We start from the raw sequence: 17799 nt of genomic DNA, 5'->3' as shown, positions 1-17799 counted from the left end.
TCAAAACTTTCACAGAATGTTTGGAAAATGTGAGGTGGCTGATGCATGCTGGAAATGTAAACTAATGATACCAAAATATTTCAATAAACTCATCCGTTTCCCATTTAATACACTGATAAGCTGTCCATGTTCAATGTGATTTTTAACTACTAATAATACTATTGGAAAGATTGGAAACAAATGTCACAAATAATAAATATGGAAAGATTATGGAGGGCCTATATTAGAATATATGGAAATATGGATCTCAAAATCATACAGTCACTGCTGGAAAGGGTTCAAATCGGTTCAAATATGCAAAAGATCCTCTACAACTGTATGTATGTGTATGTATATATATAGATCTTACAATAACGTTCATTGTTCTTGGTAACACGTGGGACTAGTTGTCACAAGGGGAGTTTGCTTATCTCACATAGTCACACTCACAACATTGGGACATGTTGTCACTAAAGGTCAACGTGTGTCCTTTTAACATTTTTTCCCAGGGAAAAGTGGAAATGTTTAGCTTTCTTGTAGCCAAGAATGTTGTTTATTATACAGAAATTGACTTTTAAAAGCAAATTTACCTTAAAAGGTCCCCCCGGTCTCCGGTAGCCTTCAGTACTACATTATACGTCTCGCTCTCGATACTATTTATACTCTCGCGTTTGTCACAAAAGACAAACTTTCAAATAGTGATTGCCAAATGAAACATTACTTACTGACTGACTGACTGACTGACTGACTGACTGACTGACTGACTGACTGACTGACTGACTGACTGACTTCTTAAGGCGAGACACTACAGGTGAATAGGGTACAATTTTTAAATAATAGATATCACCATGAAACTTCCTTAGTTTATTACTTACACAAGTTCATAAAAAAAATGTATTACAAGTTTTTGAAATGTGTATGTTTAATTATGCAAATTAGGTATTATCTCATTAAATAAGCACACTTTTGCATATATTTTCGGTAGATAGATCTGGACATATGATAAAGCCAGGTGCAAAATTATTTTTCCATTTTGTTTACACACAAGATGAAAAAAGATGTTCAGAGGGATTTCAGAATATATGCTTTCATTACCTAGGAAATCAAAATATACTGTCCATAGCCTTAAAAAATCGATTTTCGCCATATTTTTTGGATTAAAATGTCCCATAAATCAGGCCAGGAATGATTTATTAACAAATCCCTCTGAACATATCTTCAGAATACTGCTAAGTGTATAACTGGAAAGTTTGGTGTACATCGGTGCTACATCGGCTGAGATGTTTCTACTGGAGGATGACAAAAAACCCATTTTGAGAAAAAGGCATTTAAAGATTTGTAATGTAAAAAATCATACTTTTTTAGTAGAAACAACTATTTACTGACACAATATCTTATCAAAAAATTAGCTACAACAATACAAACCACCTTAATCACATCAAAACTTATAAACACAGCATTTATGGCCTTTAACTGAGCAGAAAAACAGTCAAAAACACACATCTGAATGTCAGAGCGCGTCACGTGATGCATCTGAACCAATCACGTTGTCAGAAATTGACATCAGCCAATGAGATTTCGCTTTTAGGGTTAAATGCCCATTTTACTTTCACGATTGGTTGCTGATTAAAAGGAAATGACCATATTTGGATCCGACAGCATTGTACAGAAGAGAGAGAGCTTTTCAGACGTGTGCGTGATTAAAGGAAGAACACAGAGATCGCGGAGCAGCGCGTTGATTTAGAACGCCAACTTTTGTTGAATTTCGGAGAAATCTACAGACGCAAATAGACAAAGTGTAGTAAAATAAAGACCTAAATGTGTATTTTGGACTTTTTTTCACCACAAGTCTGAAAGAAGACATGTTATTGAAGACAAATAGCCCAAAATCTCAAAATTGACCAGTGAAAAAAAAACGATGTTTTTGCCTGCCGTGTCTCGCCTTAACAGCGCACGCCGCACTGATCGACTCCAGAACTCGCACTCAACGAGAGCGAGTGACTCGACTCGAGCCTGTCAGCATGCGAAAGCCCTGAGCAGCTCAAGAAGACCTGCACGAGACGCGCTCGTGCATATTTAGGCTATTCATTTCTATAAAGCTTCTGCTGCAACAGACATAACTTAAATTGCGAAATTTCTGTTAAAGATAGGCTATTTGTCTCAAAGTAAGACCCAAATGATAAAATGACCTCGTGCGCCGGATGAGAGTGGCTGCTTTGTTCTCATTAGGTGCTACCTGAGGCGCGCATACCTTTCCCACGCGTGGATGCAGTGAAGTTTGGACATGTCTTAGCTTGCTTGCGTGGTGCTGCATTGCACTGTTTTCTTGATCTGAATATGTTTAACTATCAATCAAGTTAAGCAAAACATTTAAGAATGAACATTAAACTAATCTTAAGAAATCTTGAACGACTAGATCTGCGCGTGGATGTGTTTTGTCTAAGAAAATAAACACTTTGACGCGCATTTCCCCCTCGCCTAAGTTAATATAAAATACTGCTCTTGCACATTAATTTTATTTATGTAGCCTATACCTTGTTTGCAATCGCAGTACCCCCAGTCAATGCGTCCTCGGCTGTTTGGGAAGAAACACCAGGGCCGAATTCTCCCGTCCGGGTTCCGACAGAAACTGTGATCTCCAAGACCTTTCCCCGGATATCGCTCTTTAACACCGGGCACGTCGTTCCAGTTCATGCATTTCACGCCTGATTCGGTGGCGTCTATAGATCCCACGTAAAAGCCCGCTCTCCCTTTGCTTTGAATGCAGTCGGTGAACGGAGACCCGTGACTGCAGGCGATGAGCAGCAGCGTGCCGAGGAGGGTGAAGAGAAACCGACATCTCACATCCATCACGATCAACCTGTCTGCCACTGTCACCATAGCCATAACAATAACAGATCCTCCTTCAGTCTATATGGAGACATGGTCCTTGAGTTGTCTCATCTTGTCTTTTGGCTGTTATCGGAGAATCAGAGTCAGACGCTGATCAATAAAAGAGAAACCGCGCGGGGAAGCCCGGGCTTATAATGACTCATGTATATTGATGATTGAGTCACCAGAGATTTGAAGTAAAAAAAAATCAATAATGATGTCCTTCATTAAAGAGCGTGAAGGTGCAAAACATCCAAAATAGTAGGCTATGACAAATTAATTGTTAAAAAAATGCCACTACAAAATAGTCAGGACAGCACACACACATGATTCTGGGAGATGGTCCATAATGTAGCGCGCGCGGAACCGATCCTCCCAGAATCTGAACTCAAACGAGTCTGCCACGTTCAGTTAACTCATTATAAGTGTCTGGTCTGGTGTGGTCATCATTGTTGTTTTCTCCGAGGCTCCAGTGTGAAATATTCTGTTCAAGCATTTCAGGCATGATCGCAATGACCAACGGACGAGACAAAGTTCATGTCTGCCCTCTTGTGTCAGTAAAATAATAACTGCTCCAAATAAAACAGACATTACTGATACATGTTTTCTGTTTTAATATAGCCTATTTTAAAATGTAATTTAGCAAAGCTGAATTTTTAGCATTAGCCTACTCCAGTCTTCAAATGTTCCTTCAGAAATCATTCTAATATGCTGATTTGCTGCTCAAAAACATTAGCAATGTTGAAACCTGGGTTTGCTGCTTAATATTTTTGTAGAAACAAAAAAGATGGGATAAGTAAGAAAAGAAGAAGAAAGAAATAGGCCTATTTATTTACAGCAAGGACCTTAAATGGATCAGAAGTGACAGTGAAGGGCCTACATGCTAATGTTACAAAATATTTATATTTCAAATAAATGCTAGCCTAGTCATTGATTTGTTTTTTCTTCTTTTTGGTAACAGCTCTTTTAGAGATTAAAGGTGTTTGTTTAGTTTTCCGGAAACAAGAGAACTTTAAAACATTCAGCGTGATTTAAAACATTCTATCACAACATTATACTTCTTTACATTTTTAAAATAATTTCTAGAGAATATAATAGGCTATAGGCCTAGGCTATTTTCAAAGTTTAAGAGGAAAAGTAAATTTAGGATACATTTATTATTATTATTATTATTATTAATATAGCCTATAATATTATATAAGTAGCCTAGAATAGAATAAACAAAATCAAAAAGAAATAACAAGGGTAAGGGCAAAATAAATATTTCTCGTTACAAACATCCAAAAAATGGCATAAAAATATAATTCTGAAACAACGTGACGGAAGCCGTTGTACAATATAAATACATCAGTAAAACAAATTAACTAAAATAAAGTTATTCTAGCTTCGCTAGGCTATGTGGAAGAAAATAATAATTTTACAAAAGTCATTAATAAATGTAATTAATGGGGATTTTAAAAAAACTACATTTAAGGATAGAACACGATCGCAATGTAATAGTATTATTAAGCAGAACATGTATCAAATCGTAATAAATCAATACGCAATGTTTTAACTTCAAAGGAAAGTATCAGCCGTTTGCTGACGTCATAATATGCGTCTGATGATGTAAAATACGTGCGACTGCTTCTCACGTTGAGGTTTTCGATGAATTTTTTGCCTCACTTTTGTTTACATCAAATAATTGTATGAGAAGTTTTTTCCCTGCAAAATATTATTGCCATGAACAGCCGGCTCCAAGAAATACGTGAAAGGCAGAAGCTAAGACGGCAGCTTCTTGCACAACAGGTGAACTTTTTAGCTTAACGTTACTGCATAAAGGCAGTGTTAGCGAGGACTATTGTATTGGCAAACCAATGCTTTTAGAATTATGAATAAATACAGATAGCGTTGTTGATGTTAATCATTTGTTTTGCAGCTCGGGGCAGAGAGTCCCGATAGCATCGGTGCTGTTCTCAATAGTAAAGATGAACAAAAAGAAATCGAAGAGACCAGAGAGACATGCAGGTACTGTAATATGTTTGTTTGATTGTTTGGATCAACTGTACTGATAGATCAACATTTACACGAAGCACAAGTCAGATCCGTGACAATAAGGATGGGGTAATGATTGGTCTGTGTTATGTTTACTGTAGGGCATCATTTGACTTATCAGTTCCTGGTGGAAAAAGAAAGTGTCTGAATGAGGGTGAAGACCCAGAGGAGGATGTGGAGGAGCAGAGGGTGAGTGAGCACTGATCTGGAATCAGCTGTAATGTCTAAGTTTTGTGTAGATCAGGGCAGGGCTGTAGGTAACTGATCCTGGATCTGCTGTATGGTGTTACAGGAAGATGTTGAGCCCCCGCAGCAGGAGGAGAGCGGACCGTATGAAGAGGTGTACAAAGACTCCAGCACTTTCCTAAAGGTAGAGTTAAACACAATAATATATTATTTACTTAACAATTACATGCTAGTACAGTGGAACTTTATGCAAAATCTTACATTATGTTGGTAATTGATTTTTAAAGTCTCTGTGATCTCAAAATTGACAATACCCTATTCTCTTATGGGACATTGCAGTTGTTGTTGTTGTTGTTGTTGTTTTAACAATCGCTTGCTCACATTTCAGTTACTTTTTCAAAACTCTTTACTCAGTTCTCCTAACCAACTTTCAGCTTGGCACATCAGTTAATTTCACATCCAAAATGCACTAAAACAACCCAAACACTTCATATATGTCTCAAATCAAGCCATTCTTCCATAACACTAGCAAAGGTTTCACTCTCAACGAACACACTTTGTCACTCAATGACATTTAAAAAACCCCACTAACAACAGGCAACGTTACACAATGATTTATTTAATAAAAATGTTTTAGAATGACAGCTCTCTACTGTTTAGAATTCACTGCAGTTTGTTACATGGTCCATGTTTACATTGTTAATTATACAAGTTAATTATAGTCACCCTAGTTTGTATAGATGGTTATGAAATTGAAATACAGATTTGGTAGATTTAGAATGTCTTTCTATATGGTATTAATGTAGAAAAGTAGCAAATTACAGTCTTGTTCAGTTTTGTATTTTGTTTGGTTTTGAACTCAAGTTTAGCAGTTTTGAAACGAGTATGTATGTAAATGTGCAAATTGGCCTGTATGCACATAGAGTTTTGGCGGTGGTTGTGTCTGAGTGAGAAAATAATTCATGTAATTTGAAAGATGCAGTCACTGAATTCATTTTGTGACTAAAGCAATGATAAATGATCCAAAGAGTTGCCCACATAGACTATTGTTGATGTGCTCAGTGTCTGAGGAGTTTTGAAAAACTAACCAAAGTTATACATTATTTATGCACATCTTTTTTTTTTTTTTGCTTGTGCCCTTGTAATCTTCAATCAAAATAACTTCACCTCCCACTTGCAAAAACTACAATTCCCAATGGACAAAAACAAGTCTCTCGCCCTACATTTTTTTTCTTGTCCCAGAAGCCGTTTCACTCGGATGTATTTTACAATAGGGAAGGAAAGACTCGTAACTTCTGTTTCATGCCAACTTCAGCAATAATGTTATTACAAGCTGTTTTTGTTATAAAGATCAAGATATCATCACTTTCTGTTGTACAGGGCACTCAGAGTTTAAATCCCCACAATGATTACTGCCAGCACTTTGTGGACACAGGTCATAGACCTCAGAACTTTATCCGAGATGGAGGTAAATGGTCCGATCTCGTTCTATTTATTTATTTTTCTCCTTGTCTCCCTCTTTCATGCCCAGCTGTGAGATCATGTTAACCTATGTTCTGTTGTGCTGTAGGTTTGGCTGACAGGTTTGAGGAGTACCCCAAACAAAGAGAGCTCATCCGACTAAAAGATGAGCTCATCTCTGCCACCAACACCCCACCCATGTGAGAAAGCTTGCTGTCTCTACAAAATAGAGCAAATGCCTAATTGGCCTTTTTTTAAACTAAATTTCACTTATATATTCTTATTGTATGTTTTAGAAAAATGGGGTCCAAAAGTTTGATGTGCTAAGCTATTTTTTTAATTTAAAAACAAATAATTGTAAGATTTTCAATTTGGAAAGCATATAAATAAATGCATAAATTAGAACCACTTTTGGATCCCATTGTATGTCTCATTTGCATGTATATACTATAAATATATGGATGTTTTTTGTGTGTCAGGTATCTGCAGGCAGATCCAGACACATTCGATCTGAGAGATTTGAAGTGCAAGTTTGATGTGATTCTGATCGAGCCTCCATTAGAGGAGTATTACAGAGAGTCGGGCATCATTGCCAACGAGCGCTTCTGGAACTGGGACGATGTGAGTTATTGCAAATTTCTCTCAAATTCTCAAAAAATTATATATATGTATATTTATTTATTCATTTGATGTCTGATATAGATCATGAAGCTGGACATAGAGGAAATCTCATGTATTCGCTCTTTTGTGTTCCTGTGGTGTGGCTCAGGAGAAGGCCTTGATCTTGGCCGAATGGTACAAATCTCACAATCACACACAGAGTGGCATATTTCTGTTTGTTGCGAATTATCACCTCCGTTCATCATAACAGGGTTCCCACGGGTCCTTGAAAATAAACATACATAGATACAGGTTCTTGAAAGTGCTTGAATTTATTTTGTGCAAGAAGTTTTTGGGGAAAAATTCCATATTATTCCCTCCGGTCCGCTAATGTGTTATTACGCCAACACTTTGTGGCCTATGCATACTAGCTTTCTTGATTTACTTTACGCGTAGTAATAGGCCACTTAACGCGTTACATTAAGTGTTTCCCACGTGAGGTATTTTGTGTTGTACGTTGCCATGACTTTAACGTGCGCACGAAACTACTGCGACTCAACAAATGTGTTCCCACATTAAGTCCTTGAATTTGACGGTATTGGACCTGGAAAGTCCTTGAATTTGAAGTTAACCAAGGTGTGGGAACCCTATCATGATCTTAAGCTTAACTCAATAATTTTTTAATGTGAGTTCTGTTTTTATGTGAAGTAATTCTCAGTCAATTTGACTGATTTAAATGCTGCATGATGATTTAAATGACATGCATTACTACATTACCTGCCCACAAACAAATATGCTTCATTACAGTGACAGTCATTGTCTATGAGTCTTGCGATCTATATCTGAACTTCTTTCTCTCTTCTCTCTCAGTGTCTGAGGAAATGGGGCTTCAGGCGATGTGAAGACATTTGTTGGATCAAGACCAACAAAAACAACCCTGGTAAGACCAAAACGCTGGACCCCAAAGCAGTGTTCCAGAGAACTAAGGTAAGAGCCGTGGCAAGCCACAACATTGTTGGCACTAACAATTGTTTCCAGTTGGAAATGCTTCTTTTTTTTCTTCTTCTTCTCTGATGTCACTCAGGAACACTGTCTGATGGGTATCAAAGGTACAGTTAGACGCAGCACAGATGGCGATTTCATTCATGCTAATGTGGATATAGATCTGATCATTACAGAGGAGCCAGAGATGGGCAATATTGAGAAGCCAGTGGAGATTTTCCACATCATTGAACATTTCTGCTTGGGCCGTCGACGGCTGCACCTGTTTGGCAGGGACAGCACCATCAGGCCAGGTTAGATATTAGCCTATGGTTCATCCATTCATTTTTTACTAAAAAAAAATATTACTGACTCCACATTTTTAAATGGTAGTGTATGTTTATTCTGATCTAATGTTATGCTTCTTTTTTCTTCTTCAGGATGGCTAACTTTGGGCCCTACCCTGACCAATAGCAACTTCAATGTGGAAGCTTACTCCACCCACTTCAGTGAGCCCAACTCATACTTGTCTGGTTGTACTGAAGAAATTGAGAGACTCCGCCCCAAATCCCCACCTCCTAAGTCTATGGCAGAGAGAGGCGGGGGAGCACAGCGAGGAGGACGGGGCGGTCCTTCTGGACGAGGGGATCGCGGTCGAGAGAGAAACCGCCCGAACTTCCGCGGAGATCGAGGGGGATTCAGAGGCCGTGGCGGCCCACACCGTGGATTCCCACCCCGATAGTGCACGACATGCCAACTTTGAGACTGAAAACAGAAAATGTGATGTGTCTGATATTTTTGTACCTGACATTTGAAAAGGTGTTGTTCTCCTTTGTATTGTTTTTTTAGTTTATTATGTAAGAGGTTAAGAGCGGGAATGAATTTTAATGTCATACTAACTCAATTCTTTCACATTTGTTAAGTCACATTTGTAAGAATTGTATTCAACCTCAATAAAACAGTTTTTAATGAAAATTTTAAAGGATTTAGCATTCATTTTGGTTTGTTTTTACATTTGCACATTACTTGTATCATCTTATGTGTGATTTGTGCATTTCATTCATGCGATCATCAGAGAGCCTCTCCTGCCATGTGTAAACTTCCTGTGTGTCCTGTGGAGGGCAGCAAGGCTACAGTAAGTTTTATGATCTGTGTCAAAGAAGCTCATTGATTCTGTCTGTAGTAGCATTTAGAATGAATGGTTTGCAACCCATTTTTTATGTTTTTACTTTACAGGTGGTTGGTTTGTGGTGGGGAACTCCTCATCATAAGAAACAACATGGCAACATTTAGAATTTATTAAGGCTAGTTGTAACTTCAGACTGCTTTGCATTCATGTATACTTGGTATTAAGACTGGAGGGTTGCAACTTAAATGCAGCATACTGGATGACAAGCTTGAAAGCACATCATCACATACCCTTCACCACACCAAGAGATTGGCATGGGGTACTTTCCATAAGAGCATCTCTCAATGCAAATTAAACCAGCTATTAGGCTAATTGAAATAAAACCATGCCAATCTCTAGCTATGGTGAAGGGTGTGTGATGATGTGGGGCTATTTTAATTCCAAAGGCCAAGGGAACTTTATCAGGATGCATAGTATCCTGGATCCATGAAATAACTGGCCTTTAAAAATAAAAATCTGCCTAACTCTATGGGAAGTTAACATAGGGGTGACCTGACTTATGCACCCTGTATTTTAAGGAAGAACATTTATTTATTTACGATACATTATTCATTCACAAAGAAAATTGGTGTCCTTAAAGGTTGGATTTTCCCTCATTTTTTTAATTAAGGCATTAAGATCAATTTCCAAAAGATGATTTTTTATTCCTCTTTTTAGGCAACTTTAGCATGGGTGTCTAAACTTATGCATAGCACTGTATATCCAAGTGAAATGGCTTTCGAACCAGAAAAAAATGTAGGGTGAGACTTAATTTTGGCCATCGGGAATAGATTGGTTTACTTTTAGTGCAATCTCATGTGAGCGACAGGTTGTCCTGCTCTTGCGCAGAAAAAGTGGAAGGTGGATGTCATTTTTTGATTACGAGGGTGAATGAATAAACACAATTTAAAAAAAGATGTGTACGGATAAATAATTTATAAGAACTACTTTAATAATATTCCATTTAAAAAAACAAGAATTAAAAATTTTGATTTCACAAAAAATGAGAAGTTTAAAATGTAAAGCAATATATTTCTCAATGAACAAAATAAGAACATGGGTCTGAAACTGGTTCTCATCCAGGGGCCCCGCACCCAATAGGGGGCCTCAAGATGATTTCAAATAAGACAAAACAAGCAATAATTTAAGGAAAAACTTCTAAAAGTTAAGATATTTCATATAATATCAATATACTGTAGAAACACCTTACCTTCACAAACAGTGGCAGAATATGATTGTACTTTTATTTGCAATTGATCAAATAATCAGTTATCTAAGCTTAGCGTTGGTTTCTGGCCTGATTTAGTTGCAACGTTATGTGAATGAATGTAACAGCATCTTCTAGGCCAGCAGAAATGTGGGTCAGGTGCATGTTCTGATGTAATTAGCACATGAAGAATACATATATTTGCATACATTTGCCATAACTGTTATTACAGCGTGCATGGAAGGTATTTTAAACTGGAGTTGTGTACACACTAATTACATGTGTCTCTTTTTGTCTTTTTTGAACAAACCCCTAACTCTAAGTATTACATTTTTAGTGTTACAATTAGTGCAACTTGATAGAAAGAAGTGGGATTTTACTTCTCTGTACACAATCATGCTTAGAATGTTCACCTGGCGGATTATATCTATGGTAAAATATCAGAGAGTCTGTGGTGGGCTCTTTTGACTTGTCCCAGTTAGCAATCAGTGATTACCCAGGACAGAGGTTTTATACCTATACATTCACATAGTCAGATAAGGCCTATGAGAGACAAATCCTAAATCGAAGAAATCTTTAAAATGTCAGAACACTATTGAAGCTGAAACAGCAGTGAAGCTGATGTAGTGTTACTGGACACACGGATCTGCTCCTGAGGCATTGAGATGTGGGTTAATGAGGAAAAAGAAGTTGTGTATCTCTTTACATTACTAATTCAGCACACAGTCAGACACACATGGAAATGTACTACACACCCCACTCACAGCATTATTAATTAAGCAGTCTCACTGTGTTTGTTCCATTAATCTAAAGTTAAAGCAACAAAGGATTATTTTCAATGAGATTGACAGATCTCATCACTAATTAAAAGTCAACTGATGACAGTAGTGACCAATCAGATGCTGCATGGGTGGGGCTTAATTAGACTCAGCAGCTGATTGGCTGTCAAAGTTTGTAATAAAACCATCAGTTCTTCAAACGAAGTGAAGTGACTGGTCTGGAGACTTTTGACAAAGACCGGTGTAGTTTGTTTCCGTGCTAAAAATGTGGGGGTAACTGAGGGAGACTGGGCTCAGAACGGATTTGAGACCAAAGCAATAAATCATTCAGCATGATGAATGCAAACGTCAGGCTAATTGTGTCTCATTGGAGCCGACGTGCGTCAGGCATGAGAGGGTTTCAAATGAGCAGAAATTAAGCGTTACTCTGAAGTCTGTTTACCCTCAAAGCCAGCAGTCTGTTCTTTAAATAAACTCCAAATAACAGCATCTCAGAAATTTAAAGAAGTGGGTAAATAGATACAACAAACACTTCCAAATGAACAAATATGACACTCTATGACTATACTATGTTCTATCTTACACACCTCTTACACACTATCTTATGTCAAACCTGCTAGTGTACTATTCACTGCTTGTGTGTGTGTGTGTGTGTGTGTGTGTGTGTGTGTGTGTGTGTGTGTGTGTGTGTGTGTGTGTGTGTGTGTGTGTGTGTGCGTGTGTAATGATGAGCTGCTGATAGCTATATCTGTAGACAGAAGATTCACACTCTGTTGACAAGAACAAATGTTTGTTGTTGTAGTGACACAAGATCTCAGAGAGAGAGAGAGAGAGAGAGAGAGAGAGAGAGAGAGAGAGAGAGAGAGAGAGAGTATGTGAGACAGACCGATAGAGGTCTCCTAATTCTCACATTATGCTCTCATAATCATACCTGTTGCTGAGCTGACTGCGCTTTCGTTATGAGAGGTACGTATTAAAATGTAATTTTGATTTATCAGTCTATCAGATTTTATTTAGAATTAGATTTTTCTCATTTAAACCTGGTAATAAGCAAACAGTAACAGAATTTAGACATTTAGAAACAAAAGAAATGTTATGGTGTAAAATAAATATTTAAGATTCTGCACTATTTTTAGGTCACAGGCAGGCTTTTGTAGCCACTACTTCAGGGTTGGTAATATTTCTTAATATTTTTGAAAAAGTTCATTTATTTTCTCACCAACGGTGCATTTATTTGATCAAAAATACATTTGAAAAAACTATATTATTTGAGGATTACTTAGTGTATATATATACACTTTTGATCAACTTAATGCATCCTTGCTGAATAAAAGTTGTATATCTTTCAGAAGAAGAAGAAAAAGTCTCACTGATCCCAAACTTTTAGACAGTAGTGGAGTTCAAAACTCCACATTGAAAATCAGTTCTTGAAATTCCACTAAAATTCTGATTTAAATCAAGCAAATTTCGGCAGCACTTGAGCACTTGATTCAGCACTACTAACACTTTCTTATCTATTCTATTCTAAAAAAAAAAAAATTTAAAAAATGTGCGTTGCATTGTACTGTGAAGGGTTATAGCACTTACATACTGTTGTACTGCTAGTTTAATTGCTTCTATTGTTTCTCATTTGTAAGTCGCTTTGGATAAAAGCGTCTGCTAAATGAATAAATGTAAATGTAAATAACAGAAAAAAGAAAGAAAGAAAGAAAGAAAGAAAGAAAGAAAGAAAGAAAGAAAGAAAGAAAGAAAGAAAGAAAGAAAGAAGACATAGATAGATTCTCCACTATTTCACTGGTTCTAGTGGTCTCAGACATTTGGACCCAACTCTATATATAGCGTACAACTGTCTACTGAATATTCTTTTGCATAGAGTGAAATTTCGACAAAATGCTGTCAAATAGAATAAAATATGATGATCCCTATTGTATCATGTAAAGACCGAAATACCGGTATAATGTGTGAGAAACCCTATTCAGTGTGAAATTAACACAGCATGTTATTTACAAAGTTAAATAATTGGCTTTTATATAGTCACAGCTGAAAACTCCTGGATTAAATAATGTGTGTAAAATAATAATAAAGGATGATACCCACTAATTCAGTATTTATTCACAGAACGTGGCTCTATAAGAATGGTTAAACAGACTCTCAACCCCACACTGGATTCGGATCTGCCTGATGTCACATCACTGAACTTACTGGATCAAGAATCCACTCCTAAGAATAAAGCACACACTCCAGAGTCTTCCACGGACCCTATGAGGAAAGCATGTGTTCAGTCCCTTAAAAAGAGGGTCACTGCAGTGTCTGCAGAAAGGAACAGAGTCAGGATGGAGAGAGGGGGGACACCTTTGGGGTTCCCCGACTCTGTGTACCTTCATGCTGCAGATATTTTCCAGAAAACTCATGTGGAGAAAGACCTCGCACACAGACTCATTCGCTATGGGCACATCAGTCCCGGTGGAAATGATGATGATGATGATGAAGATGATGATGATTCTAGGATTGTCGGCGACAGTGATGCCAACACCAAGCAGAATGAGCACTGGGCATATGAGCTGGCATTTAACACCCTCAAATGTAAGTGAAAAATAAAGGCAGGTCTGGAGTTTGTATGATTATCGGGATGAGAATAGCTTTTCCTGTAAAATATCATATTTCGGTATTCTCCTTCAGCTTAAAACTGGGCTTTACCTGCCTGATCTTGTATGAGAAACAACAATACAAGTAAGAATTTGGTAGGAATGTAAATATCATAAAGTGGTGAGATTTAGAAGCACAAGAATCTAACGTGTCCAGTTTATCTTGATTGTTTTTGGAGTGTGCAGTTAATGTCCCTGTGGTGGTCACTGATGTCATGCTATTTGTGGCCCACAAATCTTTAACATCAATTATTCAGTTCCTCAGATACAGGACTCAAAGGTGCAGTTGGAAACAGATGAAGAGTCATAAACGTGGAATACTATTACCCAGAATTCCACAGTTATTTCCTATCCTGTCCGACAGTGCTGCAGAGGAGAGTTTTTCCTTTTTCTAATGTTGTAGAAGAGGCTGGAGTTGGTTGTCACACTTTTTATTCTTTGGTGGTTTCTGAATGAAACTTGAAGTAAATAGTCAGTGTTAAAATTCTTAATTTATATTGACCTAAAATGTATTCATTTTTAGTTTGTTTTTTTTGTTTGCCGGCTTTTTAACATTATTGCATTATCCACGTGTTTATGATTTTTGGGGAAATGTAATCATTTAAAAAATTGCCCACTGATGGGACGGGGGCTGGGGGTGGTGGGGGGTGTATACAAATATAAAATATGGACAATTTTAAAATCAAGAAATAAGAAAGTTTCATTGTATTGCTTCTAAAGTTTTACAGTATATCAGAAAATGTAGATTTGAAACATAAATAGACTGACTTTGAGGATGTGAGAAAAAAATAAAAGTTTCACATTCTCCATACTCTGCATAGAAGTAATTTAATTTCCTCGACCTCATCTTTCCATGCCTTCCCCCTCTTTTTTCCATTACTGAAGAAGTCCTGAATCAATAATTTGGGGATGTCTGGTCACATTCTGGTTGGGTTTCTCCTTGTAGCTTAACTTCCCCACAGATGTCTGACTCTCTCTCGCGCTCTCTCTCTCTCTCTTCTCTCTCTCTCTCCTCTCCTCTCTCTCTATCTCTCTCTCTCTCTCTCTCTCTCTCCCTCTCCCTCTCCCTCTCCTCTCCCTCTCCTCTCCTCTCTCTTCTCTCTCTCTCTCTCTCTCTCTCTCTCTCTCTCTCTCTCTCTCTCTCTCTCTCTCTCTCTCTCTCTCTCTCTCTCCTTGCCCTGCTTTGCCCTCACTTTCTCAAACTTTTTGCTTAGGGGAGGCTTTTTTTACTTTTTTCTTTTTTTAAGGACATCTATTTGCTTTTAGTGCAGTCAGGTCAGACATCAGTTCACTGACTGCTGTAGCACTTTTAATGGCTGCGCTGAGCTGTGAGCATGAGGTCAGTTCATATTCGCAGTCAGTTCTATCATCCAGAAACGCAGACAACAAATTATTCAAATGTAATATTCAGAAAGGATTAGACATAAGCTTATCAGTCTTGTTGATTATACAATATGTTAAAGGGCAAAAATGATTATAATTTTTTTATATTAATTTATTTTTTCGTAATATAGAAATATAGTGCCGAGCTTAAATCTAAGAAAGATAAAAATGCATTTTCCTACCAAAACGTTTTTGTAAGCAGGAATATTTTACAAGACATCATAAATTCTGATAATTTTATTCTAAAAAAGTCAATTTTAAATTCAGCTCAAGTGCGCCATGTCTCAGTTGGAATCCAGCTATTTTAAAATTCATTTCTCAGCAAACTGATGTAACTCCCACATCAGTTTTGCTGTTGGGTATTTTAGGATCTCTTGAGTATATTGCTGGGTTTTTTGCTCCCCACTACATGTCATGGTGTTGAATTACAACTAGTATATAGCAGAGATGATGAGCATAATGATGCTCTACTTCATCTTCAACAGCTAAATATCACAAACTCTCTCCTCCTACCATCACAGACCAAGATCTACTGGAGGAGATCCTGACTGACAGCTACTTTTACCGTTCTCAGCAAATGGTGGGTCTGTTGACTGACATCTGCCCTTTGTGTGGTTAACTTTGATGTGTTTGATGTGTGAGTTTGTGTATCTCTTCAGCGGATGACCTCATGGCTCTTGTGGTGGTCATACTCTACGACCTCCTGACAGGAAGTTCGAGCCCAGAGAGCCAATCAAAAGAGTAGAGGAAGGACTTATAAAAGAAGTGAGACAGGTGGAGGACAGCCTTTATAGGTCAGTGTGAACAGGTCTGACCTTTATAAAGTTGATCATGTTCTATGGAGTATGGAGTGAAAAATCTCAACTGTCTCTCCTACACAGCAAGGAGTATTTTCTGAGAAAAATGTGTCCACGAATTTCAGAAAAATTCTCAACAAAGATTTTGATGGATGCCTGTTTCCTCAGAGTTTTATATATCTCAAATTGTGATTTCTTCTGATTTCGAATTTCTGTCCTCCAATTGTGACTTTGTATAATGTGACCTTAGCAATTGTGACTATGTTTTAACTCTAAAGGACTAAATTACCTGGGTTGTAAACATTAAAATGTAAAAAAACATTTTTGCGGCAAACGCTCCGGAAAATGTAAAAAAAAATGGTCCCATTTCTATCTTCCTAAAATTAGGTTTTGGGAAGAACATCTGAAGATAATACTTAAATAAAGCACATCTGAACTCCATTAAATGTCCTGAACTTCAAATAAAATAAAATAAAAAACTCCTCTGGTGATATTTCACAGGTCTTTAAAGACATTGGACTTAATAAACGGTGCTTGTATATTTGTGTGTATCAGGTTCAAGACCAAACTGGAAGCCTCACTGGCTCAGTGCAGAATAAAGCAGAATTTGCTGACAATTGACAGTTCCCTGCCTCCATCTGTGAGGGCTAAACAACAAAGATCACAGACAGTACCGATCTATGCCTGGGTCAACACCCTCAAAGCCAGGTAGTGTGTCTGAGTGTATGTACACAAATGTATTCTTCTTATTTAATATATACACCGCCTGATATATATTGTGTTTTTATACCAATTCATCCAGCATTGAAAACGTGTGTGAGACTCTGAGGTCATCGGGCTTCTCTCAGGTCGATGCACACGCGCACCTGGTGGGAAATGTGTTCTGTAAGGACAAACACTGTTCTAATGTCCTGCTGTTTCCCAGAAGGCTTACAAAACAACTGGAGAAAACCAAACTAGTGACCGAACACACACTCATAATACAGGTAATAAGGACACACAAGCCCCATTCTGGAAGCTTGTTTAGAATTTAAAAAAACCTTTTTTATCTTGTAATTCTAACTTCCAAATTCGCTAGTTATACCGCCGTTCTGACTTTATTTCTCGCAATTCCAACTTTATTTCTCCCAATTGCGAGATTATAACTAGCAATTCTGTCTTTTTTTCTCAGAATTGTGAGATATAATAATGGCGGAAACAAGCTTCCATGCCATTGTGATGGTGCAAACACATCCAGGATTAATGTGTGTGTATGACTTCAGGATAAATCTCGCAGTCTGGCTGCATGTGCGGTTGGCCCGCTGTTGGTGGAGGGTGGTGACGTTCTGATGGTGGGGTCTTTCTCTGCTGGGACTGTGGCTCATGTGGCTCTCCAGGCCACTGCCTGTTCTGGCTGTGTACATGTATGTGGGGTCCTTAATGTCTCCAACTTCAACAAGGAACTGCAAACTATCCTCACCTCTACTGGCTGCAAAAGTAAGTGTTACTTTGCCTAACCTTATAATGAGTAAATGTCTGCATAGCATAGTATAGTGCCTTTCCTGTGTTTAGTCTGTAGTGAAGCATTGATGTGATGTCTTTTTGCATAGATGTGAAACTGATGTCTGAGTACTTCAATGAGCTTAATGAATGGGATGTGCGTATTCAGAAGGTCCGGGTGATCGTGTTGCTTCCTAGGTGTTCTGCCTCAGCGCTCTGTAACCCTGTT

General features: G+C 37.8%; 3 protein-coding genes across 3 annotated transcripts in view; 2 read left to right on the top strand and 1 right to left on the bottom strand.

Annotated features, from left to right (window-relative positions):
- The window catches only part of prss12 (serine protease 12), a 43217-nt gene extending 39940 nt beyond the window's left edge, over positions 1 to 3277 (bottom strand). Inside the window, exon 1 of the mRNA XM_079615274.1 lies at positions 2514 to 3277. Coding sequence (XP_079471400.1) covers positions 2514 to 2865 — 352 coding nt within the window. The 5' untranslated portion in view covers positions 2866 to 3277. The remainder of the gene's footprint in view (positions 1 to 2513) is intronic.
- A 1135-nt stretch (positions 3278 to 4412) lies between these two features.
- Positions 4413 to 9338, top strand: mettl14 (methyltransferase 14, N6-adenosine-methyltransferase non-catalytic subunit). The gene is made up of 11 exons (XM_079615932.1): positions 4413 to 4638; positions 4769 to 4857; positions 4986 to 5073; positions 5177 to 5254; positions 6451 to 6538; positions 6641 to 6731; positions 7011 to 7152; positions 7234 to 7326; positions 8002 to 8118; positions 8216 to 8426; positions 8553 to 9338. Exons 1-11 carry the CDS (start codon positions 4573 to 4575, stop codon positions 8852 to 8854), a joined length of 1365 nt encoding a protein of 454 aa, XP_079472058.1. The 5' UTR covers positions 4413 to 4572; the 3' UTR covers positions 8855 to 9338.
- A 2139-nt stretch (positions 9339 to 11477) lies between these two features.
- Positions 11478 to 17799, top strand: part of LOC307001144 (putative methyltransferase NSUN7) — an 11188-nt gene continuing 4866 nt past the window's right edge. The window contains 10 exon segments of the mRNA XM_079617331.1: positions 11478 to 11773; positions 12069 to 12232; positions 13385 to 13849; positions 15816 to 15878; positions 15954 to 15995; positions 15998 to 16088; positions 16647 to 16799; positions 16894 to 17077; positions 17354 to 17567; positions 17681 to 17799. The exon segment at positions 17681 to 17799 is cut by the window's right edge and continues 25 nt beyond it. Coding sequence (XP_079473457.1) covers positions 12226 to 12232; positions 13385 to 13849; positions 15816 to 15878; positions 15954 to 15995; positions 15998 to 16088; positions 16647 to 16799; positions 16894 to 17077; positions 17354 to 17567; positions 17681 to 17799 — 1338 coding nt within the window. The 5' untranslated portion in view covers positions 11478 to 11773; positions 12069 to 12225.

This window comes from Phoxinus phoxinus (genome assembly GCF_949152265.1).
Source record: "Phoxinus phoxinus genome assembly, chromosome: 6".
Taxonomy (NCBI): domain Eukaryota; kingdom Metazoa; phylum Chordata; class Actinopteri; order Cypriniformes; family Leuciscidae; genus Phoxinus; species Phoxinus phoxinus.
This window is presented reverse-complemented; position numbering and strand designations above follow the sequence as displayed.